The sequence below is a fragment of the Aquarana catesbeiana genome, linkage group LG09 (assembly GCF_042186555.1).
Source record: "Aquarana catesbeiana isolate 2022-GZ linkage group LG09, ASM4218655v1, whole genome shotgun sequence".
Lineage (NCBI taxonomy): Eukaryota > Metazoa > Chordata > Amphibia > Anura > Ranidae > Aquarana > Aquarana catesbeiana.
Genome location: NC_133332.1, coordinates 244,321,179 through 244,348,973, shown reverse-complemented (window position 1 = coordinate 244,348,973; position 27,795 = coordinate 244,321,179). Strand labels below are relative to the sequence as shown.

The following is a 27,795-nucleotide window of genomic DNA, read 5'->3' as shown; positions in this document are numbered from 1 at the left end:
TATAGTGTAGACTTAGCTAAGGGTCTTCATTCGTTAACAAAAAAATTTTCTATCAATCTTCCATCTACAACCTGAAAATTATACTGGTCAGGAAGGGCAACTGTTGAAGTGCACAGTAAATGTCACTGTACTCACCTTATAAGCCTCATCAGTTGCAGTCTTCATCTTCTCATTAATCCAGCTTTTCAGCTCATCAGAGTCCCTGAAGAACTGCTGGAGATGGAAGGAGTCAGCCAGCTGGGTGCGACGGTAAAGAGCTCGCTCATGGAGTGTGTTACGACGACTTAGGAGCTAAAGGGTAAAAGGAAACAAAAAAAAACCACCGTAGCATTAAAAAGGAATCTCTCACTATTCAGTCCTGTCACTATAGATCTGTAAACTGACACTATAAGAGCTATACCTTCCTAAAAGGAATCAGATAGAACCAGACTTACCGCATCTCTGCGTGTAGCAACATCATCCATTGCATAGTGTTTATTCTGAATGAGCTTGGTGGCAAATTCATCGAGGGCCTATAAAAACAGAAAAACAGATCACATTGAAATGTAGGCATTTCCAAATGCAGAGCCAAACATAAGAATGTAAGCTCTAACAAGCTTCTAATGAATTATCTACCATTTACAGGATAAAGACCTATCTGTGATGTTATTTCAGTGTGATTTTATAGATTTCGATGTTCATTGCCTGGCTGTCATTGTGAGACTCTTGTACTTTCAGAGTCACTGACTAGGAAACGGGTATCAAGAGTTCTGGCTAAGACAGAATCACTTTCTGCATGCCTGTGCCATGCCCTATGAAAGTATTGAAATAGCTAAACAAACAGCAATTTCAGAAGGAGGTCATCATTGGCAGTCTCGATTTCTCTAATGACAGATTTGCTTTAATGGCGAATGTAAGCCAGAATAAAAATTGACAGAAAAAAAACTTGTATTCCTTTTTTTTTTAATATTGTTTTTGGAAGGATGGATGTTGAACTGCAATGTGGACGAGGACTAGCTTGTTGCAAGAACTTAATCATGTCATACCGTGATTTTCTCTTCTTGGGCGCTGAGGGATTTTTCAAAATCTTCATGTTTCTTCAGAAGTGCTTCCACACTATCCAGAGAATCGCCCAGGTCTTCATTGAGTAAGAAAGCCTGATTAAAAAAAAAAAACGTCATTTTAGAACAACTGACTTGCAGATAATGATTCAGTAAAGAGAAGTGAAAGTGAGCTTACCTCCTGCTTGCTCATCCAGTTGTCCACTTGTTCGGTATCTCTGTAGAAAAGCTGCAGGTCCATACATTGCTCATACTGCTGTCTGCGCAGCTCCCACAGCTCCAGGAGGGAGGTCCTCTCTTCTGCCAAGATGGTGAGCTACAAGGCATATAATTATTATATTCTGTTAAGTAACACGGTTGATGACTTGTGTTAAAGAGATCTAGAGATCCCAAAAAGGCCTCTTTACTTTAAGCATGTTTTGGAACCTTACATGAAGTTAGGGTAAGGTTATATTCTATTTCATGTGGCACCATTGAGCAATGTAGGGTTTGTTTTTTTTGAGAACCTTGTATCCCTGGAAGCAAGTCTACTTCCAACTGCTGAGCCAAGTCTCACTTTACTGATACCACACCCCCCCAATCTAAAAGTGACCCTTCTAGTGCTTGGTGAGGCGATTCTCCCGCCCCCCCCCCCCCCCCCCCCCCCCCCCCATTTCCTTTCTCCCCTTCTCTTTTACCCCATAACCCCCAGAGCCTGCCAGCTGCCAATGCCATACCCTCACCATATACCTCCTCACCTTCATTGAATCTACAATTCATTCCCCATTTTAACAACCACAAATGAATAACCACGTATTATGGATGGTCTTTTACCCTTTTTAGAGAAGACAAGACCTAGATTTTCCTCTAAATTCCTCTAACAGCACAACACACAATCAAGCTTAGGTAATATCTAGCAAGGTTCTGTGTAATATGTGATGCAACTATACTGTATATAACTATGTAGCAAGTGATGCACCTACTATGTTATGTGACAATAGTATGTTTCAAAGTAATTGTCACTATTATTTTGTTCATTATATCCTTACTTGGTATAAAAAAAAAATTAAATAGGAATTATTATTATACACGACTTATATAGTGCCAACACTTTGCACAGCACTTTACAACATGAGGACAGACAGTGCAGTTAAAATTCAATTTGATACAGGAGGAATCTGAGTGCCCTGATCGTAACACGCTTCCAATGAAAAAAATGCATCCTTGTGTCCAAAAGAACCAATCAAATTGCAGCAGCTGTAATTTTTTCCAGGTAGAACATTAACAGGTTGCCCCGCTCTGTCTTTTTTTGACCCTATCTAACCCTACTGTTCCTCTTCTGACCCTGCTATGTCCACTATGTACAGTGCAGATAGGAATACCACACACACACACACATTCACTGGTTTATATGAGCCATGAACCGTCTCTGATCAAGAAAGCAAGAAGAATTGCTCTTGGCTGCATACCTTCTCCCTGACTTCATCGGAGGCATAGTGTCCAGCATTGAGCAAGTCCTGTCCTGCAGTGTCCGTGGATTTGAAACTGTCTTCATGGGCATCGATTTCCCCCTGTGGGTAGAAGGGAAAAAAAGAAAAAAATTATATATATCAAAACAAAGCTGTATTTATATTGTATTACTTCTGGATCAACTCATAAGGGCAATACAAAAGTTTATATACATTATTACGTAGAGTCAGTAAAGTTGAGAAACTTACTTATAAAAAGAACTCTTAGAAATGGCCACTGCAATGCCAACTCAGGCCTTTTTTTTTAATGTTACCTAAAGCAACCTTTCTCCAGTCCTCAAGGCGTCCCAACAGGTCATGTTTTCAGGGTTTCCTTCAGATGAAACGGCTGTGTTAATTACTAAGGCAGTGAAACTGATCAAATCACCTGTGCAAAATAATGGTAAGCCTGAAAACATGACCTGTTGGGGCACCTTGAGGACTGGAGTTGAGAAACCCTGGCCTAGATTAAGGGAGGGTTATAATCCTGCCAGTTATTTTGTCTCTCATTGAGGAGATTTCTCATCACTTCCTGTCCCATAGCCAAAAACAGGAAGTGAGAGGAAATTCCTCCAGAGTGAGGAAAATCCCTGCTAATTCTATTCCTGTTTTGGTGACCACTCAAAATTTGGAATTGAAGCGTTACCTTCAGTAATATTTTAAAGATGAATGAAATGGGTAAAATATGGCATCACCTCCTCTTCTCCACCTGTTGAGAACTCATCAGATGCATTTTGCCCTTTTTGGTGCTTAATCATAGAGGCCTCTACAAGTAAACCCCGAAATGGGCGAAACAAGTTTGAGGAGTTCTCTACAGGTGAACAGGAGCTAAAGCCTTCTTATACCTATCTGATTCACATTTATGCAACAGGGAATTTGTGTCTGTGTGCAGACGGCCACCATTTTGTTGAAGTCTACTGGAGCCCCAGAAGCCAAGTTGGTTTGTCCTGCACCATTCTATTCACATGCTGATCCGACTAGCACATTTGAGTGGTAACATTTTCATTATTTTGGACTAAATTTTTGGGATGAAGTTTTATCTGCTTTCATTTTGCCTTCCCTGATTCCTCCTTTCCCCTTCATCAAGGTCGATGACATTTTTAAAGGTTTTAATAACATACCTTATTTTAAAGCACAGTGACAGCATCATTGGTTCTCTGTGAAACGCAGGCAGATCATGGCTACTGGGAGGGGCCGGCAGGGTGCTGTATGTAGTGTCTTGAAAACATCACAGCACTCTGCCTCAGTAGTGGGTACAAAGTCTCAAGGGCCCTCAGCACTGCTCCAATCAGTGGGCTGGCTCATGGGAAGGGTTTTGCAAATATCAAAATGCTTTCAAGGGTAGGAGTCAGTCTGGAAGAGTGGGTGTTCCTAGACAGGCTGTGTTTGCATGCAGACTGCCCTAGGTAATGCACACATGTGATGCTGAGTCTCCATGATAGAATGGATATTTAAAGAATGAAATGGCAGTCCACTGACTTTTAGGCTGGGAAGGAACAGGCTAGATGATGCTAAATGTCCCTCAACTAGGATATGAGGCTGTTTTCAGGTCACTTGCTGCAGCTTCGAATGTACACAGTGAGAAGCTCACAGTGTGCAGTGAAATGAGAGTAAGTAGTTTTTAGGAGAGGAGCCTGTACAGTTGTGCAGGATTAAAGAGGTAAGGCTAGAGGTCAGCTTTAAATATTATTTCTGACTATACGTAACTGCTGTAACTGCATGGTGGTGACACCATGTTGCCCCAGCTTTAAAAAGGCAAATTCAGCTGACCTTCATCCCAAGCAGCTGAAAATCGCAAACTTGACAGTTTATGAGCACATTGCAGAAGCAGGTACTCTACCTTATGTTCCTGGTGTCTATCGAGAAGAGCCTCAGCTCCAGCCACGTCATTGGCCAGCTCATCAGCGTTGATGAGAGCCTTCATTTCAGTAACCCAGCTGGTCAGGTCTCTAAAGTCTGCAAGGAATCTCTGTAGCCTGGAAAAGAAGCACAAAACCTAAGCTATCAAGTCACATATATTATTCCTAAAAACAATACAAAATTAAAAATAATGAATACACAAATGGAACCCAGAACAATTTTCTTAAAGGAGCAGGGCTAGAATTTTATTTAGCCTCAATTATCTGTTTAACTGTTCTGTTTAAAAATATATAAAGGTTTATTGATTTCTCTAAAGAATGCGGGTAAAGCCTAACTCTAGTCGAAGCCTTTTTGTTTTGTAAGGAAGGGTATACATTTCTGTCAGGCAGAAAATTCAGAAGGTTCCCCCCCAGCTAATTTCTTTGTAATACTTTTTGAGCCAGGTATATTCAAATGGCAATGAGGTCATTAACAAGAAAGAAGGAAAAGGTGCATTTTATTTTATCACTGACTTGTAGGCATCGTAGAGGCGGGTGTGGCGCTCTGCTGCCAAGCTGCGAATCTGCTCCCAGTTGGTGATCAGCTCCGTCCCTTTCACCTGGATCTGTGGCGCATTCTGAGGGTGCGACTCCTGCAGGCGCTCTGACTCCGCACGCAGGGCTTTTACCTATACAAAAGGAGGTCAACTGATCAGTTACTAAATTCCCACTCCACATCCTAACACAAGAAGCCCTGTGTACACCATGTGGAACAAACCTTACCTTCTCCTCAAGAGCTGCCAGGTCTCGCTCTAGACCTTCATGCTTACGCAGGAGAGCTTGCACGCTGGCCAAGTCTCTTCCAAAGTCATCTGATGCCATCAGCTGCTCCTTCTCCCTGATCCAGCCAATGGTCTCATCCACATCTCTATAGCCAAGAATTAAGAGGACACGGTTAAAACACACTGCAAAAACATTGGAGGACTGTTACAACCTCACCGGCAACATGCGTTACTCTGCAAGCTCATGGGTCATTAGAGGAGTTGCAGGACCACACATCTGCTGGATTCAGTGAACCTGCTATGTACACAATACTGGTTACTTGGGTCTACATTCCACGAAAGGTGGCATTTTAAATATCCATACATGTTCAAGATTTATTGTACATTTGACTGTCTGTTGGTGGTAGTGGGATGTTCCCTAGGGATTACTCAGCACTGTCCTATCCTTCACACTGTAATGTGAGAAGAACCGCTCACAGCGCCAGTGTTACTGTAACTAATGTGTTAACCTACTACACAGCTGTGCATGGCATAATAGTATATATAATATCCCACTCTACAGTGTGTGCATACAAACTAAAATTGTAGAATAGGAAGGTCCTTTGAAGCAACAGCATCTATAAACACCTTTCACTATCAAGGTGCCTCAAATACTAAGCCAAAACTATGATCCCACCAAGGGTCCAACAAACTTGGAAACATATCCCATGGATGTTGTCTCCTCGCATACAGATTTTTTTTTTTTTTTTTTATCAACAAGTCTATTCTTCACACCATTTTGCAGCGATCCCACAGGATGCCTTCATCCTTCGTGCAATAAAGTCTCAGGTGAATGTCAGCTGTAGACATGGTCTTCTTATAAGAACTGTGCAAAAGATTAAAGTGGTGCTTAGGGGGAAAAATGCAAGCCAAGGAGCAGACAATATCAGATATGGAGTACTAAACATACAAACACTGAAGCACAAACTGCAAAAATATGTGAAAAGTTAATCTGGTTCTACAGGTAAGTTTTTACTGGAGGATCAACGCAAGAAAAAGACAGTCACTCCAAGTGCTCAGAGGTCCTCCACAGAGAGTTAAGGCTTAACAGACAACACATCCATAAACGTCCCGAATGCTTGGCGAATGCAGCCCTCAGATAGGGCAATCCAATGTAAAACTACAAAAAGAACAAACGGGGAATGCACAAACGCCTAGTGCATTATCAAAAATTTAATAGGAAAGATATGGGAATATAAATGGAAAATGGATACTCACAAAAGTACAGTATAAAAGAACATGTAAACCAGAAAATGCCATGTGATCAGGATACAAGTACTTCCCTATCCCCCCGCTATACTGGCAAGCTGAGGCATTTCGGGGGTGTAGCCCCTTCCTCAAAGCTGTGCCAGTTGTTGGAACACTTGTATCATCCTACACCACATGGCATATTCTGGTTTACGTGCTCTTTTATACTGTACTTTTGTGAGTATCCATTTTTATCATTTCCATATTTTTCCTATTAAATTTTTGGTATTGCACTAGGCGTTTGGGTCTTCCCCGTTAGTTCTTTTTATACTGGAGGATCTGACTTTATAAAAGATAGCTGGAAACAGCAATCCAAGCTTATATTAGAAGTAGAGATGGGTTTGGGTGCATTTGGATGCCCTTCAGAACCATGTGGTTAAGCCCTCCAGTCATTGGTTGTGGGGGCTTTTCATGTCCCATAGCTGCATGTATACACACACACCACTTTGCATACATGCAGCTCTAGGCTGGGAATGCCCCCGCAGCTGAGGATTGGTGCGTTACTGCTGGCAGTTTCCTGGCGAGCTCAGCTTCAGGGTCTCGGAAAAGCACTCAAAACACACCTGAGCTGGTCTATAATTAGAGGATATACTCTTCCACTATACCTGTTAAAACGCTGGACCTCTGCAGCTCCAAACAGTTTGCCTTGTCTCTGCTGAGCCAGGCCCTTCAATCGCTGCCATCTAGTATTGACTTCATCTTGTTTGTTCTTTATTATTTCAAGTTCAGGATGTTCCTCCTGTGAGCAGAAAGTACATTAATGAAGGAGAACCGGTCAGTCAGCCGAATGAAGACAGCCAAAGAAATCAAGACTTGGGAGCTAGATTGCCTACAATTCCTTACTTGGGCCAGTTTTCCAGCTAATTGATTGACTTCATTCACTCTCTCCTCGTGGGCAGCCAAGTCAGTCTGGAACTCTTCAAACTTCTTCTGCAGGACCTCCACATGCTCCAGATCTTGTCCCAGCTCCTCTGATGTCACAATGGCTTCCTATAAGAAATATTTTTACATAGAATTAAAAGACTATGCCATCCAGTCCCCACGTTTGAAGACCTGCTGCCTGACTATGTTTGAGAGTGGTTATCTTGTATATGTTTCATTGTGGAATCAAGGTACATAGGAGACTGAATTTTATTATCAATATACAAAATAAGGGATTTTCAGTCTCAAATTCTCAGAAAACAATTTTCCTTTATGAATGGGAAGATAAGGCTAGGATCACATCCAATGTACAAAAGACAGTATGAACTATACTAGCGAGGACAATCTTTGGGCACCAGAGGGTGTGCAGTAACAGGTGGTGGTATGGAGTCAGCAGACCTGCAGGTGTTTGTATGCTTAGCATGCCATATCACCACATGGCAGGTACTGCTGGATCAGGAAAAATGGGTACAACTACAAGGTTCTCCCACTGTGCAGCTAAGCAACACAGCGATTGGAAGAGAAGAAGTATAACCACAAGGCTCTTCTCACTCTATGCAAATACAATAACACCTGCTTTGGACACATGTTGCTGCATGCAGCTAATGTTATAAATGCATTTTTGTTTATGCATTATGAACAGTGATGGAGAAACATTCAGCAGAGAGATTTTCCTGCTGTAGATGACCTAAAACACACAAAAACTCATGAGAAAATGCATCTCGAAACCAATCTTTTGGAAATAAAGCCATTCATACATCAGTATTACAACAGCCATTCAACTGGAGTTGTTGCTTCAATACATTGATGGAAAAATTCAAAATTCCATTGATTGTGGCTCACTAATGTATAAGAATGACTCCAAAACCTGGTTAAAGAGGCCATATAAAGACATAAGGTTAGTTTTACCTTAACTGACCTAATGATATAGAAATGTCATTGCAAACTGACCATATGTCCAAGCCCATCAAATCCTTTCAGGAAACATGTGACATCTTCCTTAAATGGTGATATCACTTTCCAAACAGTTACCACTGGTCGTTCCTTAATCACTAGTCTTGTATATACCACAGCCAAAATTTGGAATAGTTTGTCTCATCCCAGACCTGCTTAATGCAAGCATCTGGTTTAATTATCGCGCCAAGCTGCAATAGAAGTGGGCAGGACTCCCTGGTGCAAAGGCATCACTTTCCAAACAGTTACCATTGGTTGTTTATTACTCACTAGTCCTGTATATACCACAGCCAAAACTTGTAATAGTCAGTCTCGTCCCAGAGCTGCTTGATGCACGCGTCTGGTTTAATTATCGTGCCAAGTCACAACAGAAGTGGACAAGACTCCTTGGTGAAAAGGCATCAATAGCAAAGTATTTTTGTTAAATTTTCCAATATTATTACATTTGTTATCTTTATCTGTTATTATGTAAAGTGATTGTAAAGTCAAAAGGTTCATCCAGATCCAGAGATGTTGCAGGGGTGTCTCAGTTGTCCCGGACTCCCCTCCTCATTGGCTGAGACAGCAGCGCAGCGCCATTGACTAACTGCTGTCGAACAAAGTCAGTCAGCCAGCCAATGAGGAGAGAAAGGGGGTGGGGCCGGGTCTCCATGTCTAAATGGACACAGGGAGCAGCGGTTCGGCTCAAGTGCCCCCATAGCAAGCTGCTTGCTGTGGAGGCACTCAACGGGAGGGAGGGGACAGGAGCATCGAAGAGGAGGAGGCGGCTCTGGGCTGCACAGAGCAGGCAAGTATAACATGTTTGTTATCTTTAACAAAAAAAAAAAAAAGAAAGAAGGAGAGACTCTACAATCACTTTGAGTAAATGTTGTATACAGTTTGATTTTACCTACAAGTGTTCGTGTGATCTCCTTGCACATCTCGAAAAAACCCAAAAACTTAAAACTATCAGGTTACAGTGATAAAACATACATAATGGATAACAGATCTCATTGTGTACGTAGAGTAAAACCCATAGTAAGGTGAACAGCCTACCTTGTCATTGATCCAATCCAGAACATCCTCACATTCCCGCAGGTACTGGACCAGTTTTTGAGCCTGCTGCAGTTTGATTCCTTTCTCCTGCATCCTCAACAGCAAGAGCTCCCATAGACGATGCAACTCCACTAAACGTACCTGAGACCAGAGGGCGAAAAGTCAATTTCATGGCAGACAATACACATCATACACTAACATACTGCTAAATGTTCCTGAAAATTCCTGGAGTGAGTACCCAAAGTACCCAATAGCTATATTTAACAAGATGGAATGAGAAAGGAGTTTTTTTTTTTCTTTTTTTTCTTTTTAGCCCTCAATGGTTTACCATTTTGGTAGCAATAAAAGAAATTGTTATCGATGGGCAATGCTGAAAAATACACAGATATTTGCCCTTTTACAAAACAAGCACAGTGCAAAACTTTGTTTCTATTACCTTGAAAATAAAAAATATTCACGCAAATACACACACATAGGATAAAAGTAAGAAAAAAATGGCAATACCTGGATATAGCAATTCTGTCATACTTAAAATGAGTCAGTCAGGATACAAATATTGGTGCTATTAATGCAAAAAAATGCATGCCCTGGGATGGGTAAGCTATCCTTACACCTAACTGGCTGCGTGTTGTATTTGTATAAGTGCCTCACTAGTAGTGAAGGACAGAATGACAGCTCTGGAGCTTACACCTTATACATACATGCAAATAAAAGAAGGTTGAAAAGCTGAAGCTGGGTTGGTTGTGAAATAGGATTGGTAAAATCGACCTACCCCCTGTCTCTTTCTGTTATGGCAAAACGTAACTTGGTATACCCCAATGGTACGGGTCTCTCTGTGCCCCCTCCTAGCCAGAAACCGAACCCCGATTTTCTCCAGGTCTGGCATGCTATCCTTTCTTATACGACTCCTTTGATTCTAGACTCATGGACCAGTGGTGGCCTGTGTGTTGAAGGAAATGTTTGGTACTGGTATTGGGGCAGTATGGGCCCTCATGCTGCATTCTGCGCGATTCTTTTTTGTTACTGTACTAAGTTTTTGTATTTTTGTAAACTTTCAGTAAAAATATATTGAACCGGGACTGGTGAAATTGGCTACCTGAACATGTGTAGTGGGCAAAAAAAATCACATGTTGGTTTAGGAGAAGAAGTCCTTTATCTAGCACATAAAAACAATATATAAAAATGACTTAAAGCTCAACACTGGCCACATAAAAAAAAGCCTCTCCCCTATTTAAGAATATCTTTCTAATTTTTACAAAGGGAAAGGCTAGTGCAGAACAATTATCTTCCCTCCTCAATGGACCCACAAGAGCCAGCAGTCAGACCCTCTGTTCTCCAACATGGAATATGGGCAGGCACCCCTACCAGCAGCCACATCCCATCCAGATGATGTGGCTGCTAGTCCTGCATTGATTACAGTGCAGTCTTGATGACATTACAACAAGACAGGTAATAGAAAGTCATGAAGACTTGCTTTGGTAGACCAGTCATCCTAACCAGAACCAGCATGGGAGAAGATTGTGGGACAGTGGAATAGGGCGAGTATTACTATGTGCCAGGCCACCATTGCAAAAACAAGCAATAGTTTCTTCCTACACTGGAGGGGCAGGCACTTTTGTTTAAAACAGCTAGAGCTGTTCTTCAAGCAATGTTCTGGAATGCATACATTTCAGATAGAAGGGAGAAGAAACACGCATAGCTAGAAAGAACATGCACCAGATGGAAAAATGTCATCACTGCACACCCCAACACCTCGACATACGTGGATGTGAGCCCCAACTTGAACACAGGTCACTATAGGCCTCTGTGCGGTCCGGTATGGCGTGAAGGACTGAACCACAGACATGTGTATTAACATAAATCATAACTACTGCTCGAGGAAGCTAACCAAGTGTAGGTAGTGCTGCTCTGTAGAAACAACTTCAATTTTCTTCCTCCAGTTATCACAGCACAATAAACAAAGGGTTAGATTTAACTTTTGCTGCTTTTAATATAAAAATCAATATTTTACAAATTAGATATAGATATATATATATATATATAGATATAGATCTATATATATATATATATATATATATATATATATATATATATATATATATATATATATATATATATATATATATATATATATATACACACATACACACATACATATACATACACACATATATATACATACACAAAAGTTTTCACAACACAAAGTGGCACATAATTGTGAAGTGGAAAGAAAATGATAAATGGCTTTCAACATTTTATACAAATAAATGTGAAAAGTGTGGCGTGTATTTGTATTCAGCCCCCCTGAGTCAATACTTTGTAGAACTACCTTTTGCTGCAATTACAGCTGCAAGTCTTTTTGGGGATGTCTCTACCAGCTTTCCACATCTAGAATGTGAAATTTTTGCATTCTTCTTTGGAAAATAGCTCAAACTCTGTCAGATTGGATGGAGAGCGTCTGTGAACAGCAATTTTTAAGTCTTGCCACAGATTCTCAATTGGATTTAGGTCTGGACTTTGACTGGGCCATTCTAACACATGAATATGCTTTGATCCAAACCATAGCTCGGACTGTACGTTTAGGCTCATTGTCCTGCTGGATCCCCTGATGAAGTTACGCGACCGTGACAATACGGGACTGATTGACAGGCACACCTGAAGTGACACGGGATGCTCGCTGCTCGTGGATTTTTGCTGCTTTGTGCACTGGTGCGCAGTCATGTTGGAACAGGAAGGGACCATTCCCAAACTGTTTACACAAAGTTGGGAACATGGAATTGTCCAAAATATCTAGGTATCCTGACACCTTAAGAGTTCCCTTCACTGGAACTAAGGGGCCAAGCCCAACTCCTGAAAAACAACCCCACACCATAATCCCCACCACCAAATGATTTGGACCAGTGCACAAAGCAAGGTCCTTAAAGACACAGATGAGCGAGTTTGGGGTGGAGGAACTTGACTGGCCCACACAGAGTCCTGACCTCAACCCGATAGAACACCTTTGGAATGAATTAGAGCAGAGAATGTGAGCCAGGCCTTCTTGTCCAACATAAGTGCCTGACCTCACAAATGCTCTTCTGGAAGAATGGTCAAACATTCCCATAGACACACTCCTAAACCTTGTGGACAGCCTTCCCAGAAGAGTTGAAGCTGTTATAGCTGCAAAGGGTGGTGCCAACTCAATATTGAACCCTACGGACTAAGACTGGGGTGCCAATAAAGTTCATGTGCATGTAAAGGCAGACGTCCTAATACTTTTGATATATAGTGTACTTGTCCTACCCTACCACTATGAGTAACCTAAGCCAGCAAGTGCATGATGACATCCCACCATGGTATACATTATTGTGTATGTCAAGTGTTTGGCTGTTACCAAGTTCAGTTTTAATAGCTTTTTTTTCCCCCTTTACAATTATTTTGTAACAGAGTGTAATAACAGAGTGTAGTAGCCCTTTAACAATGCAGATATCTATGCAAATATAATTGCTGAAATGACTGGATACAATGTACTGTACTGAAAACCATTTAACATTATATTATTAGCTTTCCAAAGGAACCTTCAGCACTTTACCAGCATTACCTTCTGCATGTGTTACAGATAACTCTTCCCACTGCATACAGCAGGACTACCAAGAAGAACAGTTATCTCCTGGGAGAAGAGTGATGTGGAGGGAAGTGCTGTGACCTCATACTCATATTTAACAATGACCAGGGAATTCGATATGTGGAGGGATCTACACTCCAGTCTCCTCAAAAGGTCACCATCCTGATCATCTAATAACAAGGAATGCGGATTGATGGAAAGATTTGTTAACCGTTCAATGGTGGGAGGACCTGCAGGACTCAGGGTTTAATATATGTCACATGCACCTTATGCTTCTGTATTTTATATAGCATTAAATATGGGGATATAAAATGGACTGAATTTATCAAAGCCAACTAATGCTCTCATTTTATTTGGTTGGTGAAAGCAATTGTTTCACATTGGTTTCCTTTAATAACTAGAACGTGTCTATACATAGCAACTAATCAGAGGGCCAGGATCTGGGATGGGATTTCCAGGACTTGCCTAAGGTGGCAACAACACTCGGAGCAGGGCCAGGACAAGGGGTGGGGGGTGGGGGCAGCTGCCCTGGGGATTTTGGGGGGTTGTGCAAGAATGGGCGATTTGTATTAGGATATTGGAAAGAGGGGAGAGAGGGAACTGTGCCAGTAAGGATCATTGTAGGGATTTGTGCTAGGAGGGGAAATTTGGGGGGGAATTAGTGCTAGGAGAGGGGCTTTGTGCTGGGAGAGGATTTGAGCGGGGAAGGGGGATCTGTACTGGTAGAGGGGGAAGTATTTTTGGGGGAACTTTGGCTTGCAAATGGAATTTATGCTTAGGGGATACGTGTGAAAGATTGGGGCTCAAATTTTTTTTTGGGAGGAGGGAGAGGATTTTTGTTGACACAATACGCATACATTTTTTTGGCAGGGGGGCTTGGTTTGGCATATTTGCCCTGGGCGATAGATGACCTTGTCCCAGAACTGATTGAGAGCATGCATTATAACACACTGAATTTCCAGCATACTGGAAAATATCTACGTGCCAGGGCTTTTCCTTCCCATCTCTGATATATTTTCAACACTGAAGCTTATAATGGTATGTGTTTAAAAAGAATCTGTTACAAGTGAAGTTCTAGAGCTTCCATTGCAGGCCTCCCTTTGAAAATGCTAAATGCTTGGCTGTATCTGACTATGGTATGTGGTCAGTCACAGACTCCGAACAAACATGCTGTAGCCGAGTGTCAGAGCTACCCTTCTCTATCCTTGTTCCAGATCGGTGACTGAGACTGTAGTCAAAGCATCATAATGGAACTCGCATTCTCAAAGAAAGAGTTCAGTAATGGCAGCCTCCCTTAATCTCTCATGACAGTGTCCCTTTAGGTGTATGTTAATCACAGAGAAAAAAATGAAGCGATCAGAAAAACGATACTAATTTAGATACCCTGAACTCAAATCCATAACATTGAAGGCAAACCACAGCCGACATTACATTGGAGTAGATATCTCCTCATCACTTCTTGTCCTGGTGACATGTGGTCACAGGTCAAGAAGTAAATAGGAAACTCTCTAGCAGAGACACAAAAAAAGCACTTTTAGTGACTGAGAAGAGCTAGAACCTCTGTCAGGTTTCTGCTGTCCCCGTTGGAAAATTCCAATCACATTCCATCCTGGACAAAGTGGTCACCACAAGATGGAATTCTCCCCTAACAAAAATTAAGATAGCAATAGCCCTTCCCCCTGCCAAAGAAACATTGAAACCATACGGATCTGAAGGGATTTTAATTGCCACGGTGCAGAGGACAGGAAAGGAAACTAATCTGGCATTTCAGGATGAAGATGAATGGATTGGGCGATGAAGGTAAAGTAATGCACTACTCTCCACCCAGAGAACGAGTCTTCTGCAGTTAATTTGATGGGAGGTGCAAAACAAGTGGAGGACAGATCTAAAACATTATATATGTAGTGTAATTATGAGGTTCATTTAAAGCGTTCATAAAGAATTTATAACTGGGAATTGTCCATTGCTTTATTCTCCATGTGTCCCTCTACTGCCTGGCAGTGCATGCTGGGCGTGCCACCAGGAGCTGTATATAGGTTTGCAAGAGGCTGGCAAACAACCACATATTTCCGATACTTACTCGGATGGTCTCGGAGGAAAAATGAGATTCTGAGATCATTATATTTCCAGTCTCGTCCAGTTTAACAATGGCTCCAGAGTTGGCCTGGACTTCCGCCTCGAATGCCTGGTGCTTCTGGAGTTTCCCCTGTAAGAATACACATTTTTCATCAGGTCACCAGTAAGCATATATTACTATTACCCAATTTTTTATTAAAAGAGAAGTATGGGAATTTTTTTTTGGTAATCATACTTACCTAGGTAGATGGAGCTTTGGTCTGATGCTGCATCTGTCCCTCCGCCGGGTCTAAGAATGAGAACCGAGCAATCAAACACCGATGATCGTTCGGTTCTCAGAGTCTTCTGACTGTTAGTCACCGGCTCTCTGCTCTGCCCCCCCCCCGTGCTCACTGGAGCGCTGGGCTGTGGAGGGAGCAGGAGTGGCCGGCTCGGGCTCTCAGTGGCTCGCTGAGAGGCTGAGCCAGGTGCCGGTCTGGGCCCGTGGGCGGACCCTGACCACATGGTTGCGATCTTTTCCGAGCCTGAACCAGCTCTGTGACATCAGCCGACAGCAGTCTTCCGTTTGCTAAAAACGGCCACAGGAGTGCAGAGCGAACTGCACTCCTGTGATTCACAGGAGAAGTACAGCCAAACAAGCTTTGGCTGTACTCCTCCTTTAACTGTAAGAACCGTTTAGTCTTCTGTGGTGAGGCTCTTTAGCGATGAGGTTCCTTAGTCTCAGCTTGTAGATGGGAGCACACTTAATGCATGAAATAAGTATTTCTGCACATATGCTGCATACAGGTCATGTAGCCATATCACAATACTGCCGCTTGGATTGGCTGAACGGCTGCAACTTAACCAAACCCCAGTGAAGTTCCCCTACCTGAAGGTTGGTTGGATCCTTATAGTTCTCATCAGAAGCGATCTGAAGCTTTTCCTGGATCCATTTCTCAAGCTCGTCAGCATCGCGCTGAAAGAACTGGAATCGATAGGAGTCCTCTAGTTTCTGGCGCCTGATGGTGGAGAGCTCCTTGAACCGCCTGTAACGGTCCAAAACCTGCTGTCTTCTATCCTGGATGTCATCTGCGGTCTCCAACACTTTGACTCCACCTGAATCCATTTTCTGAATTAGAAGACAACAGAAAAAAAAAAAAATCAGTATAAAAGCAAGAGAACGAATCAATAGTCAAAAACAATTAATTTAAAGGTGTACTTTACAGAAAAGACAAGTGGCAACCCAACAAGAAAGCTCTTGATGTGAAGATTTTAACTTTTAGTTTTGGGGATTGGTCGGCTCTTGCCATTTTGTACTGCCTGCTGGTTTCCACCGTATTTCCTCTCTACTTTAACCAATCAGTGACAGGCAAAACAACAGCGTCTGCAGATGGCATACTCTCCCCAAGCAGTTCTACTGACTGAACCACACTGCTACACCTCCTCTCTGCACCACCGGAGTGGCCAAAAATGAAGCAGAGCTTCTCAGTATGACAGCACACATGACCTCCTCTCGGGCCTAGGCTGCCAATCACCAGGCCTGAACGCTGTTGGTTTGGAAGACTCCAGATCATTCACTTGTCTAAACTCTAATGCAGGGGCCTCCAAACTCTTCAAACAAAGGGCCACTTTATTGTCATTCAGACTTTAGGAGGGCCGGATTGTGGCCAGCAGGGGCAGAAAATGTCACGGGCCCAGCATCAATGAGAATAAATATGGCCTTGGGGTTGGTGGTCAATAGGAGGAAGAGTATTCCCCCTATTAGTAGGAGGAATAGTATCCCATCATTGGTATCAGTGGAAGATATAGTGCCCCATTATTGGTGTCAGTGGGAGGAATAGTGCCTCATATCAGTGGGAGGAATTGTGACCCAAGGGCCGGATAAAGGCTAGCAAAGGGCCACCTCTGGCCGCAGTTTGGAGACCCCCTGCTCTAATGCAACCAATATGGGAGCTTACCCGTGATAGGAGGATGGCACACACTATATAAAACCCTGGGGATGGGCTATCTGCCGACACGTTCATTTTGCCCTGACTGGGTGCGCACAATCATTCCTCCCCAACAACACTTATTTATATACGCATTTCAAAAAAGAAAGAAAACACCACAATCTATCCATCCCTTGGCGCAAGCCCCTGGTACGTGCACCGTACAAACCCTCTATTCAAGCCCTTATGGGCATCTACAGTGGCCAATAATAAAGAAGGAATACCATGAAAAACAAATCCCTTATACAAACCTATACTGCAAAAATAAGAAAATACATGCTGTACATATCAAATACAGCAACCAAATTCCTTAGTAAACCTGACAAAGTGAGACCAGTCATTTGGCCAGTTATGAGAGGTAAACCTCAAAATTTAAGGCTGTGTTCACCTCCAAGCATTTCCTGCTTTGAATGGGCTGCCGTACCTGCGGGAAATGCACCTTTTCAAAACCGCAGCCACATGGAAACTGCATGGGCTTTGCCCCATGCGTTTGCATACACCTGAAAACGTGCTGTGCTTTCAGATACGTGGGGGTGCCATTAACAATTAACCCCGTACGTCTGCCAAAGAGCAGTGCTATTTTCTGCAGGAACGTGTGCAATCCACAGGCATTCCATCACCCGCATAAGTGTGGCCCTTGCCCAATACTAGTCTAAGCCCTGGTTCACACTGGTGCAAATCAGTGCGATTTGCACCTCCAATTTCACTGTGGCTTTCGACTTAAACAGAAGTCTATGCAAGTCGCAATGAAAATCATCAAAAAGTAGTGCAGGAACCTTTTTCAAAGTCGCGGACATTTGAACGGTTCCATTGCCGACAATGGGGGGAAACTTGTCATGCAATTTGGAACTGTCAAATCGCATGACAAATCATACCGGTGAGAACAGCGGCTAAAAGCAACCAATGATAGTTCAGTAGCTTGACAGCAATATTAAAAGATTATGTTAGCTACACAGGACATAAAGAATAGTAACAAGCCAAGTAAAGAGGGACAGTCCCTCCAAATGAGGAGAGCTGGGAGCTGAGTGTTATTTTTGCCAATTTTAGTGCCCATTACCAGGACTGACTCTGGGTACAGCTGGGTGCACCAGCAACATTGTTCATAGAGTTGAGCACAGTTCTACAGGAGTTGGTTTATAGACTGAAATAGTGTTTAGCAAAATGAGCCTCCTGTTAAAAATCATGTCACATGAATGAGTCTGTGTTAACCAACATTAAAATAAAGAACCCCTTTCTTGTCCTGGATAATAAAAATAAAAGCCGCTTCCAAGCTTCCTTACAGGACCTACGGCTAGTTAGCCCCTCGGATCGCTTTTACAAGAGAGCCAAACATTGCCAGCAGGGCTAAATGTAAAAAAAACAAAAAACAAAAAAAACACAACCCCAAAAACGTCTTTCCTGTAAGGTCCCTTTCACACTTCAGCGACTTAAAAGTCGAACGATTTTGACGCGGTTTCAGGGAATGCCTGTATAAACTTGGTCTATGGGCCTCAACTCACATGAAAGTCGGACGAAAAGTAGTACAGGGACTACTTTGAAGTCGCACAGATATGAATGGTATTCACTGGAAATCATGGAGAACGACTTGTCATGCAACTTGTGAAAGGGGCCCAAGACTGCATGTTCTGGGCAACGGGTGATGGGAATTGAACACCCCAGGCTCAAGACTACCAAGCAAGGAGAGTCTACACATGTAGAAGGTTCACTATGAATGCATATGAACCCCACATAGAAACTATGCGTTTATGAATGCACATCCATAGGATTAGTTACACTATGCAGGTTTTCTTTCACATCTATGTAAATACATTTGAGACTACAGTTCCCATCTTGCATCGGTTCACACTGTGATGCAATTCACAAGCAATTCAATGCGGCGCACTCCGCTCTCCTCCCTCATTTTGAATGGGCTCAAATCGCACTAAAGTAGTGCATGCACTACTCTTGAAAACGAACTGCAACCAGAATGCTTGATAATTTTGCAACATGCAATCCGGTGCAGGCAAACACACTGCGTTTCAGACCTGTGTTTGGGGTGTCGTTAACATTGCACCCAGGGTGGGTTCGAGTTAAATCACTAGTAAAAAGGCTGGATTTACATCAACTCGATTAAAATCATAATGTTTAACCACTTAAGCACCAGACCATTTGGCTGCCCAAAGACCAGAGCACTTTTTGCGATTCAGCACTGCGTCGCTTTAACTGATAATTGTGCGGTCGAGTGACGTGGCTCCCAAACAAAATGACGTCCCCCCCCCCCCCCCACCCATAGAGCTTTCTTTTGGTGGTACTTTTTGCTATAATAAATATCCCCCAAAAAATATATAAAAAAATATTTTTTTCCCCTCAGTTTAGGCCGATACGTATTTTTCTACATATTTTTGGTAAAAAAAAAAAAAAAAAAAAAAAAAAAAAAAAGCGCAATAAGCGTTTATTGATTGGTTTGCACAAAAGTTATAGCGTCTACAAAATAGGGGATTGTTGTATGGCATTTTTATTATTTTTTTTTTTTTTACTAGTAATGGCGGCGATCATCGATTTTTTTCATGACTGCGACATTATGGCGGACAGATCGGACACTTTTGGGACCATTCACATTTATACAGCGATCAGTGCAATTAAAAATGCATTGATTACTGTGTAAATGTGACTGGCAGTGAAGGGGTTAACCACTAGGTGGCGCTGTAGGGGTTAAGTGTGTCCTAGGGAGTGATTCTAACTGTAGGGGGGGATGGGCTATGTGTGACATGACACTGATCACCGCTCCCGATTACAGGGACCTGTGATCAGCGTCACTAGGCAGAACGGGGAGATGCTTGTTTAAATCAGCATTTCCCCGTTCTTCCTCTCCGTGAGACAATCGCGGGTATCCCCGCTGACATTGGGTCCGCAGGACCCGCGATCACACTCGGAGGTCGCGGCAGGCGCGCGCGCACGCACGCAAACCACTTCTTAAAGGGCAGCGTACAGGTACGTTAATCTGCCTGTACGTGCCCTTCTGCCGACATATCGGCGTGAGCCGGTTGGCATGCGGGTTAAAGAGCAACTATTATTGTTGTCCTACGGAAGCTCCTCCTCTGACCTGCTGTTGACTCACCCAAGTCCCATTCCTTTTAATGGGACGGCTGGTGATGTGGCAGTGACACAACAACAAGGTGAGGGACGTGGTGGCAGCAGGGGAGTGGATGTCCGCTAACAGGCGCTGCCATGATGGATCAAAATTGACAGGTGCCCTTTAAGGTGGTTGTAAACCCAGTTACACCACTTGTACCTACAGGTAAGCCTATAATAAGGCTTATATAATAAGGCTTACCTGTAGGTACTGGAAACATCTCCTAAACCTGCACGGTTTAGGAGATATTAACCATATACGCTAGCACTAATGTCATTGACGCATGTGTGAGAGTGATGTCACGCGACTCTGGCCAGTCACAGAGCCGGAGTCCGTGGCCCTGGAAGGTAGAGGAGCGAAGATGTATGCTTCCACCAGCGGGGACAGCGTGGGCTTCGTTTGCAGGTAAGATATGTGACACATACTAGCCCATTACGCTTTTACTTTGCAGGGGGAAAAAAAAAAAAAAAAAAAAAAAGGGGGGAAGTAAAACCCATCAGGATTTACTTCCTCTTTTAGGCTGGGTTCACACCTATGCGAATTGGATGCAGCTTACACCGAATCCAATTCGCATGACATTTTAAAATACATTGAATGAGGCTGGTTCACATATGTGCATGGCATTCGCACTCTGCATTGCCCAAAAAAATGTGTGCGTTTTCTGGGCATTGCGGTGCGAATTGCAAGCACATTATCTTCTATGGGAACGCATCTGATTCAGAGATGCATTCCTTGTGAACAGGATAAAATCCTGACCTGATCCTGATCAAAAACTGACGTGAAACGCTGAACAACTACTTTGTCAATTAGCTGTGAAAACGGAGCTTCAATTCGCACCGCACATTGTGAACCCAGCCTAAATTTAAGGACTTATTCTTGCTGGTAGTTAGAATCTTTAATAATAATTTGCAAACAAATTGAAGGTTTCCTATTTAGAATAATAAGTTGTCAGGTTAGTAAAACAGCGATATCAGAACCAATTCAATCATACAGTTTGTAGTGTACATAGATTTGCAAAACAATGGGATAAAGGAATATTCCTGAACTTTGTTTTATCTCATGGTTACTGTTAAATTGTGTGGATGTCATTGCAGTGCATGTTATCTCAGCTTGGATTCATTGAATGAATTTACCAAAAATGTAAATATTGCAGAATATACAGCCTCATGCTACATAACTAAGCTCAATTTCATGCTAATGAAACTAAAATTATTAATGCATCTTAAATACAAAACTGTCTTTAGATAAAATGCTTTTGGAGAAAAAAAATCTATCAAAATGAATTTGAAAAAAAAAAAAAAAAAAGAAGAAGGAGGCGGATTTAATTGATTTCTATCCACCGGCTGCAGATCACAAGAGCGGTGCATTTTGAAATTGGTGTGGAAAACGTGCACAGATTGATGGATTGCAGGTTTCCCACACAGTGTTCTAGTGTAAACCTAAGCTTATGTGCTGTATTTCAATGTAGCTGCAGCTCACAATTCCAGTTTTCCTGTGATCGACTCTGCACAACCTGAGTGGGCACACATGTGACACCCATCTCGCCCTGCTCACAGATCCCTGGCCGATCGGAGTGTGAAAGAGGCCTAACCAAGCAAGCTGCTTTGACCAGAAGAATGGATAAAACAGCTGGTTTGCAATGCATGCCATGAAAAATAACGTTAAGACAAGACAACAAATGATTAAAAAAAAAAAAAAAAAAAAGATGTTTTTTCTGCAAAGTGAACCTGTCACCTACACAAAGCAGCGAGAGAAATTTCTGTATCTGACTAATAATGCTGGCCATACACTAGCAGAAAAATCATTCGAAAAATCGGTCATTTTAACCGTTTGTTCCTTTTTTGTCTAGTTAACGGGCACAAATAGAAAATCGTTTTTTAACTCTACAGAGCTGAAGAAGCGAAGGCACAGGTTGGAAAATTCAACTGAACAAACGATAAATTGAAAAGGTTAATGTGTTTCTGGTCCGTTAAAAACAGAATGGTTTACACTTTGCATTTGTGACACAACAAACGAAAAACTGATTCATTTATGTCCATTGAATGATTTATCAATCAAAATTCGGTCATTATATGATGGCACTATCGTTTGCTCTCTCGGCCGAGTGTTTGTTACTCAAACGATTTTTTTGGCTAGTGTATGGCCAGCATAACATTTCACACAATTGCCGAATCTTCATTCAGCGGGAATGTGACAACAGAAGCCTTTCTTTTCCATTTCATACAAAGGGTCATGGGATGCATGCAGCAGAACAGACCGGGATCGATCGGCTGCAGACACTCCGACATGAAAATCTTTAAACTCATGACTATTCTCTGCATCCATTTAAAAACCAGATAAAAGTCATTCAGTTTGCCATTTAAAATCTCCAATTTAGCTCCACCATTTTCCCTTCTTCATGAGCCCCCACCCTGGGAATTCCTCCCCGCATGCACCAGATGCAACCAACCTATTTTTGCTTGTCGTCCGGCAAAGTCTTGAAGACAACTGCAGGATCAGAGCTGGAGTGGAAATTACAATAAGGAAGACAGATGGTTCCACTCACATTCCATGGCTGACCACACCTAGACTCCGCTTCTCCTCCCCCTTCTGTCAGCACCATGCATAGAGAACGCCTTCCTGATTTCATTTCCAGGCTGGATAGATTGTCAGCCAGCCAGCAACATTCCACCACACTTATCACAGAGCTGAGAACTGCGGCACTGCGCTGGCCAAGTTATGATGTAATGGATGGTCAGGTGATCACCCCGATATTCAGGGAGCCCTTTCTGCTTCTGGATATTCCTCTGGAAAGCTCACTTTTATAATAATATTATGCGGGAGCACTAAAGCCTGGTACAAACGATAATCTTATCGGACGAATGATTGTTCGATTTTTTTTTTGCATGCTAGTCACCATATAAAGAGGTTTCTAAAGTGATGAAAATTCTCCTACCACAGAATAAAAATTTGGCAGCGATGTGACACATTGTATTTTCAGATGAAAACTATTCTGATTAAAGTGGAGCTCCGTCATATATTTTTTTAAGTCAGCATCTACAAATACTGCAGCTGCAATGGACCTGAAACGGTGAACCAGGACGCACCGGACCCCTGCTGTGAGCTGCACGCAGCGATAGTGTGAACCCAGCCTTAATGAAAATCGTATAATCTGGTAGCACACAAGATCATTTTTCGTGCTTGTACCATCAGATAATTTTCCATGAATTGTCATGATTGGCTCTCGAAAACTGTGTACAAAACAATCCGATTATTGGATGATCGCTTAGAAAGTGGTATTTTTTTGTCCGATTTTCTGATGTTCACTAGGCTTGATAGAAGTAGTTGGCTCACTTCTCTACTGCTAACACGTTCATTAAGCCACAGGGATCAACATCAAGTGTTCAGGGAAGTAATGCAAATTGGTTCCAGATCTAGAATGACTGGCATCCACCATGAGAGTCAACGTGGCTGGAAAGTAGATGGCACTTATAGTAAGTACCCACTGGCATAGCTTCCAACTTTGTAAGAGGGAAACCCAAGAGCATGTCTTTGGGGTGTGGGAGGAAACCAGAGCATTTGGAGGAGATCCACACTAGCACAGGGAGAACATGCAGGTAGTTGGGACTGGAATAGGGTTGCCACCTCTTCCCTTTAAACCTGAACACATGAATTACACAGGTTCTGAGGCTAATTTAATGCAGATAAAAGGCACCGAGTGAGTTTAATTACCACCTTAATCAGCCACAGAACCTGTGTAATTATGTGTTCATTTTTAAAGGGATGAGGTGGCAACCCTTGACTGGACCCCAGATGGGTTGGGATTCAAACCAAGGACACTAGTACTGCAGGGCAGGAGAATTTAGCCAGCCATAGATGGATCAAATCTCAGCCAGCTCAGCAGGGACCAGCCAAGATTCAATCCATCTATGGGCAAGCTGAAGTTGATCCACCTATCAACTTTAGCACAACCAGCCTGTCGGTGGCCATAGCATCATTGTGTTCTGCCAGCGGGGAAGGCTCCCCACCATCACAACGCATTAGCGCAGCAGGGGGATTCCCCCATCAACACATTAATTTAGCCATTTCCTTTTCTTCAACCCATGGCGGAAGGAGAGACAATTGCATAATCTATGGGCTGTATTAACCACTAAGCCAACTGTGCCGACACTTGGGCGAACAACAAACAGCTAAAACCAATGATGTCCACCCTCCAACTATACCGCAGTACTTTACACTCGTATTTGAAGTTCCTAGTATCAATACCAGCTATGATTATGCGCCATTAACGGTGCGAAACGCGTCAATTATCATCTGGACCTGTGTCTCTGATTGATGTATGGATCAAGCTTCACTAAATAAAGGCATTATTTTGGAGTGCAGCCATCCTCCTATTTCTTGCCACTAGTATCAATACCACTTTGGGATATAGGAACCAAATGATGGGAGAATGGGACTGGTTCTCTGATTAGAAATGAAATGGGAGCCCCTGCATTGATGAGGCTGCAATTAAAGTGGAGAAATGGACTTGATGGATCAGATAACATGTAACATTGTCAGTAATTGTACCTCCATTTCATGTTCTACCTGCATAAAACCAAAGATCTCACTAGTTGGGGCTATCTTATGTATTTTCCATTTTTTACAAATAAGATTTTCTTTTCTAAGCTATTTATTTTCAGAGTAAAACTGCGGGGATAATTTATTAAAGGCAAATAGACTTGTAGTTGCTTGAGAGCTTTGTAAATTAGGTAAAGCTTAATTTTGCAAAGAATACCCAATCACATGCAAGGAAAAAAAAAAAAGCATTTTTGCATGCACATGATTGGATGATGGACGTCAACATCTGCTCATTTACTAAGCTCTGGAGCAACTACACTTTGCAAAATGCACAAACTATTTGCTTTTGGTAAATCAACCCCTGTGTTTGAAGGGGTCATTAAAGATTCAGATTTACATGGAAAAAAACGAGTGATGGCATAAAAAAGACCAAAAGGGTCCATTTTTTTGTCCAAGAATAGATCTAGGTTTGTCCCAAGCATGTTGGAATCCACTTACTGCTGACTGGCTCATTACCTCTGCTGGAAGTCTATTCCAAGCATCAACCACCCCTTTGGTAAAATATCTTCTAAGATCAACTTTGAACTTTCCTCCTGATAGTTTGAGGTCATGTCCCTGTGTTCTAAGATTTGACAGTATCGAAAATGCTGCCCTCCTGAACCTTCTTCACCCCTTTAGACTGCATTCACACATGAGCGACTTGGAAACGTGGGCAGAAAATCATGCTAGCACAGGAGTTGTGCTTGTGGCGCCATTATTTCTTAATGGCACCCCAAATGCAGATAGCAGTCACGCATTTTGTTGTGCATTTTCCTCACGCAGACCTGCCCGTCACCATTAATTGGTACTTGAGCTTCTTTGGCACGCTTGTTGTGTGGCAGGCAACCCATTCAAATCAATAGGCTGCTGTGCCTAGTACATGATATGCTCAGATGTGAATGTAGCCTTAAAGACTGAAGCCAGGTGTCAGCTGACATCATAGAGCCGGTCTAGGGTGGGAACAGATTGTGACCATATGGTCAGGATCCACCCATATGCCTGGACTGGAACCCAGCTCAGCCTCTCAACGAGCCGCTGACAGCCTGAGCCAGCTGCTCCCACAGCTCTAAGAACTAAGAGTGATCAGTGGCGTTTGATCGCTCAGTTCTCAGCCTTAGAGGGGCACAAATGCAGCACTGGTCCGATGCTCCACCCACCTAGGCAAGTATGATTCTATAAAAGAAAAAAAAAAAATTCCTATACTTCTTTTTTTAATGTATATAAAAGTTTCAGTCATATCTCCCATTTCCCTTCTTTCCTCCAGACTGTACATATTAAGATCCCCAAGTTTCTCCTGATCGGTTTTATCCCCAAGATCTTTCACCATTTTTTTTGTCCATCTTTGGACCAGTAGCGGCTGCTCCATTACGGGCGCAACCCCCTAATCCATATGCAGAACCCTGAATGCATGGATTTCAATGGGTTTTTTCTTTTTTGAAGCATGATTGGAGCCTGAGGCTCCAATTGGCTATAAAAAAGGGTGAGCCCACCCAGTTGTGTGACATTAGTGAATATTCACTAATGTCTTCCTGCTTCTCCTCTCAGCCAAATCAGGAAGCAGGTCCTGAGACCCGATTAGCCAGGGAGTCTTAGGACTCCCAGCCAATCGAGTCGCAGGACCCACTTCCTGTTCGGCAGGGAAGAGAATGGCCTGGCTCTTCCCTCAGCAAGTTGCAGCTTCCAGGAGTCCTACCCTGGATCCAGCACCACCTCAGAAGGTAAGGACATGGATGGCCGCCTTCCCTTCTGACCCCTCCGGGCGGAGGGTATTGGGTGCTAGTGCGAGTAAGGGGGCCCAAGGGCAGCTTTCAGAAGCCCACACCTCCTCTGATAATGGCCCACCATCCGATCATCACCTTCCTGTCTAACTCCCGCATGGGTGGCGGTTGTACGAGTGCAGGGGGGGGCAGGTTTGTTTACCGCGCCCGACCCCCCCCCCCAAAATATTGAGCACCAGCCGCCACTGCTTTGAACTATCTTTTTAGCGCAGCTCCTAGAGGTGTCTGCCTTTTTTTCTGCCTCTAAACACCCCTGCATCTTAACCTATGTATCCATGTCACCGAGGTGTTTAGGGGAATTTAGAGGCAGAAATAACCCCCACTGCCAGCGCGTCTAAGAGCAATAGAGTTTTGTTAGAAAAACCAATAGACGCGTGTAAAGGTGCGTTTAGCGCTTGAGTATTAAATCATTACAATGGCCATAAGAAATTACTATTTTGGCCAACATAATGAGTCGACTCCCAAGCGATTGACGCGCCTACATGTGTTACACGTGTTTACAAGCTTCAAGTGTTTTTTCTGCTAACACAACACTGCCAGAAAGAAAGACGCCTAGGAGAGATGGCCAAACGTCCAGTGTGGATGAGGCCTAAGTGGACCACTTGTATCCGTATGTCTAAAAAGTAATTAATTAAAAATAATAAATAAATGCATAATAATTGCCTTTAGCTGTGACGGAGTTTCTCCATTCCTCCTTTCTGTACTGAATATTTTACGAATTGGTACGAATGAATATTTAAGCGCTGTGAGAGTCCAAGATCCATCCTTGTATAATGTAAAATTCTAGCTGTAATCTTTTATTAATGAACCACCAGCCTTCCCATGAATACCAGGGGGAGAGAAAAGCACAATGGTATTCCTAACCTAGAACACTCTACCTGGTCTCTCAGCACTTACTAGTTATATAAACGGTTATATAACTGGACACAACCTGGGAGTATAGGGCAAAGGTATAGAACTGCTGCTTATCAACCTTGCTGGGCAACCTGATGGCACAGATAAAATGAGTGAACGGGAAGACCCCTTTGTATTCTTAATTTAATTATTATTAATTTTTAATGAATGCCTTCTTTAAAATTTTTATTGTTCATTTTTTGCAGGTGTGTATAATTACTTATTGAACTTTTAATAAATGTGTGTGATAAGGTTATTAAAAATAAAATAAAAATAATAATAAAAATAATATGAGAGAATGGTCAAAGATAATAAGAAAACATTTCAACTGTGCTAAAATCTTAGGGGAATAAAAAATGGTGGCACAGGCCTAAAGCTTACACCACGCTCCTGAGAAAAGGAAGCAGATAAAGTACTGCTCTTAATTAAAGTAGGTGCAAAC

General features: G+C 42.6%; 1 protein-coding gene across 1 annotated transcript in view; it reads right to left on the bottom strand.

The window, feature by feature from the left end:
• SPTAN1 (spectrin alpha, non-erythrocytic 1) overlaps nucleotides 1–27,795 on the bottom strand; it is a gene marked incomplete in the record, with an annotated part of 118,608 nt that overhangs the window by 51,526 nt on the left and 39,287 nt on the right. The window contains 13 exon segments of the mRNA XM_073600076.1: nucleotides 136–291; nucleotides 435–512; nucleotides 1,026–1,136; nucleotides 1,219–1,356; nucleotides 2,489–2,590; nucleotides 4,368–4,503; nucleotides 4,900–5,054; nucleotides 5,149–5,293; nucleotides 7,040–7,173; nucleotides 7,278–7,424; nucleotides 9,345–9,485; nucleotides 15,029–15,154; nucleotides 15,893–16,132. Of these exon segments, the coding sequence (XP_073456177.1) occupies nucleotides 136–291; nucleotides 435–512; nucleotides 1,026–1,136; nucleotides 1,219–1,356; nucleotides 2,489–2,590; nucleotides 4,368–4,503; nucleotides 4,900–5,054; nucleotides 5,149–5,293; nucleotides 7,040–7,173; nucleotides 7,278–7,424; nucleotides 9,345–9,485; nucleotides 15,029–15,154; nucleotides 15,893–16,129 (1,806 nt within the window).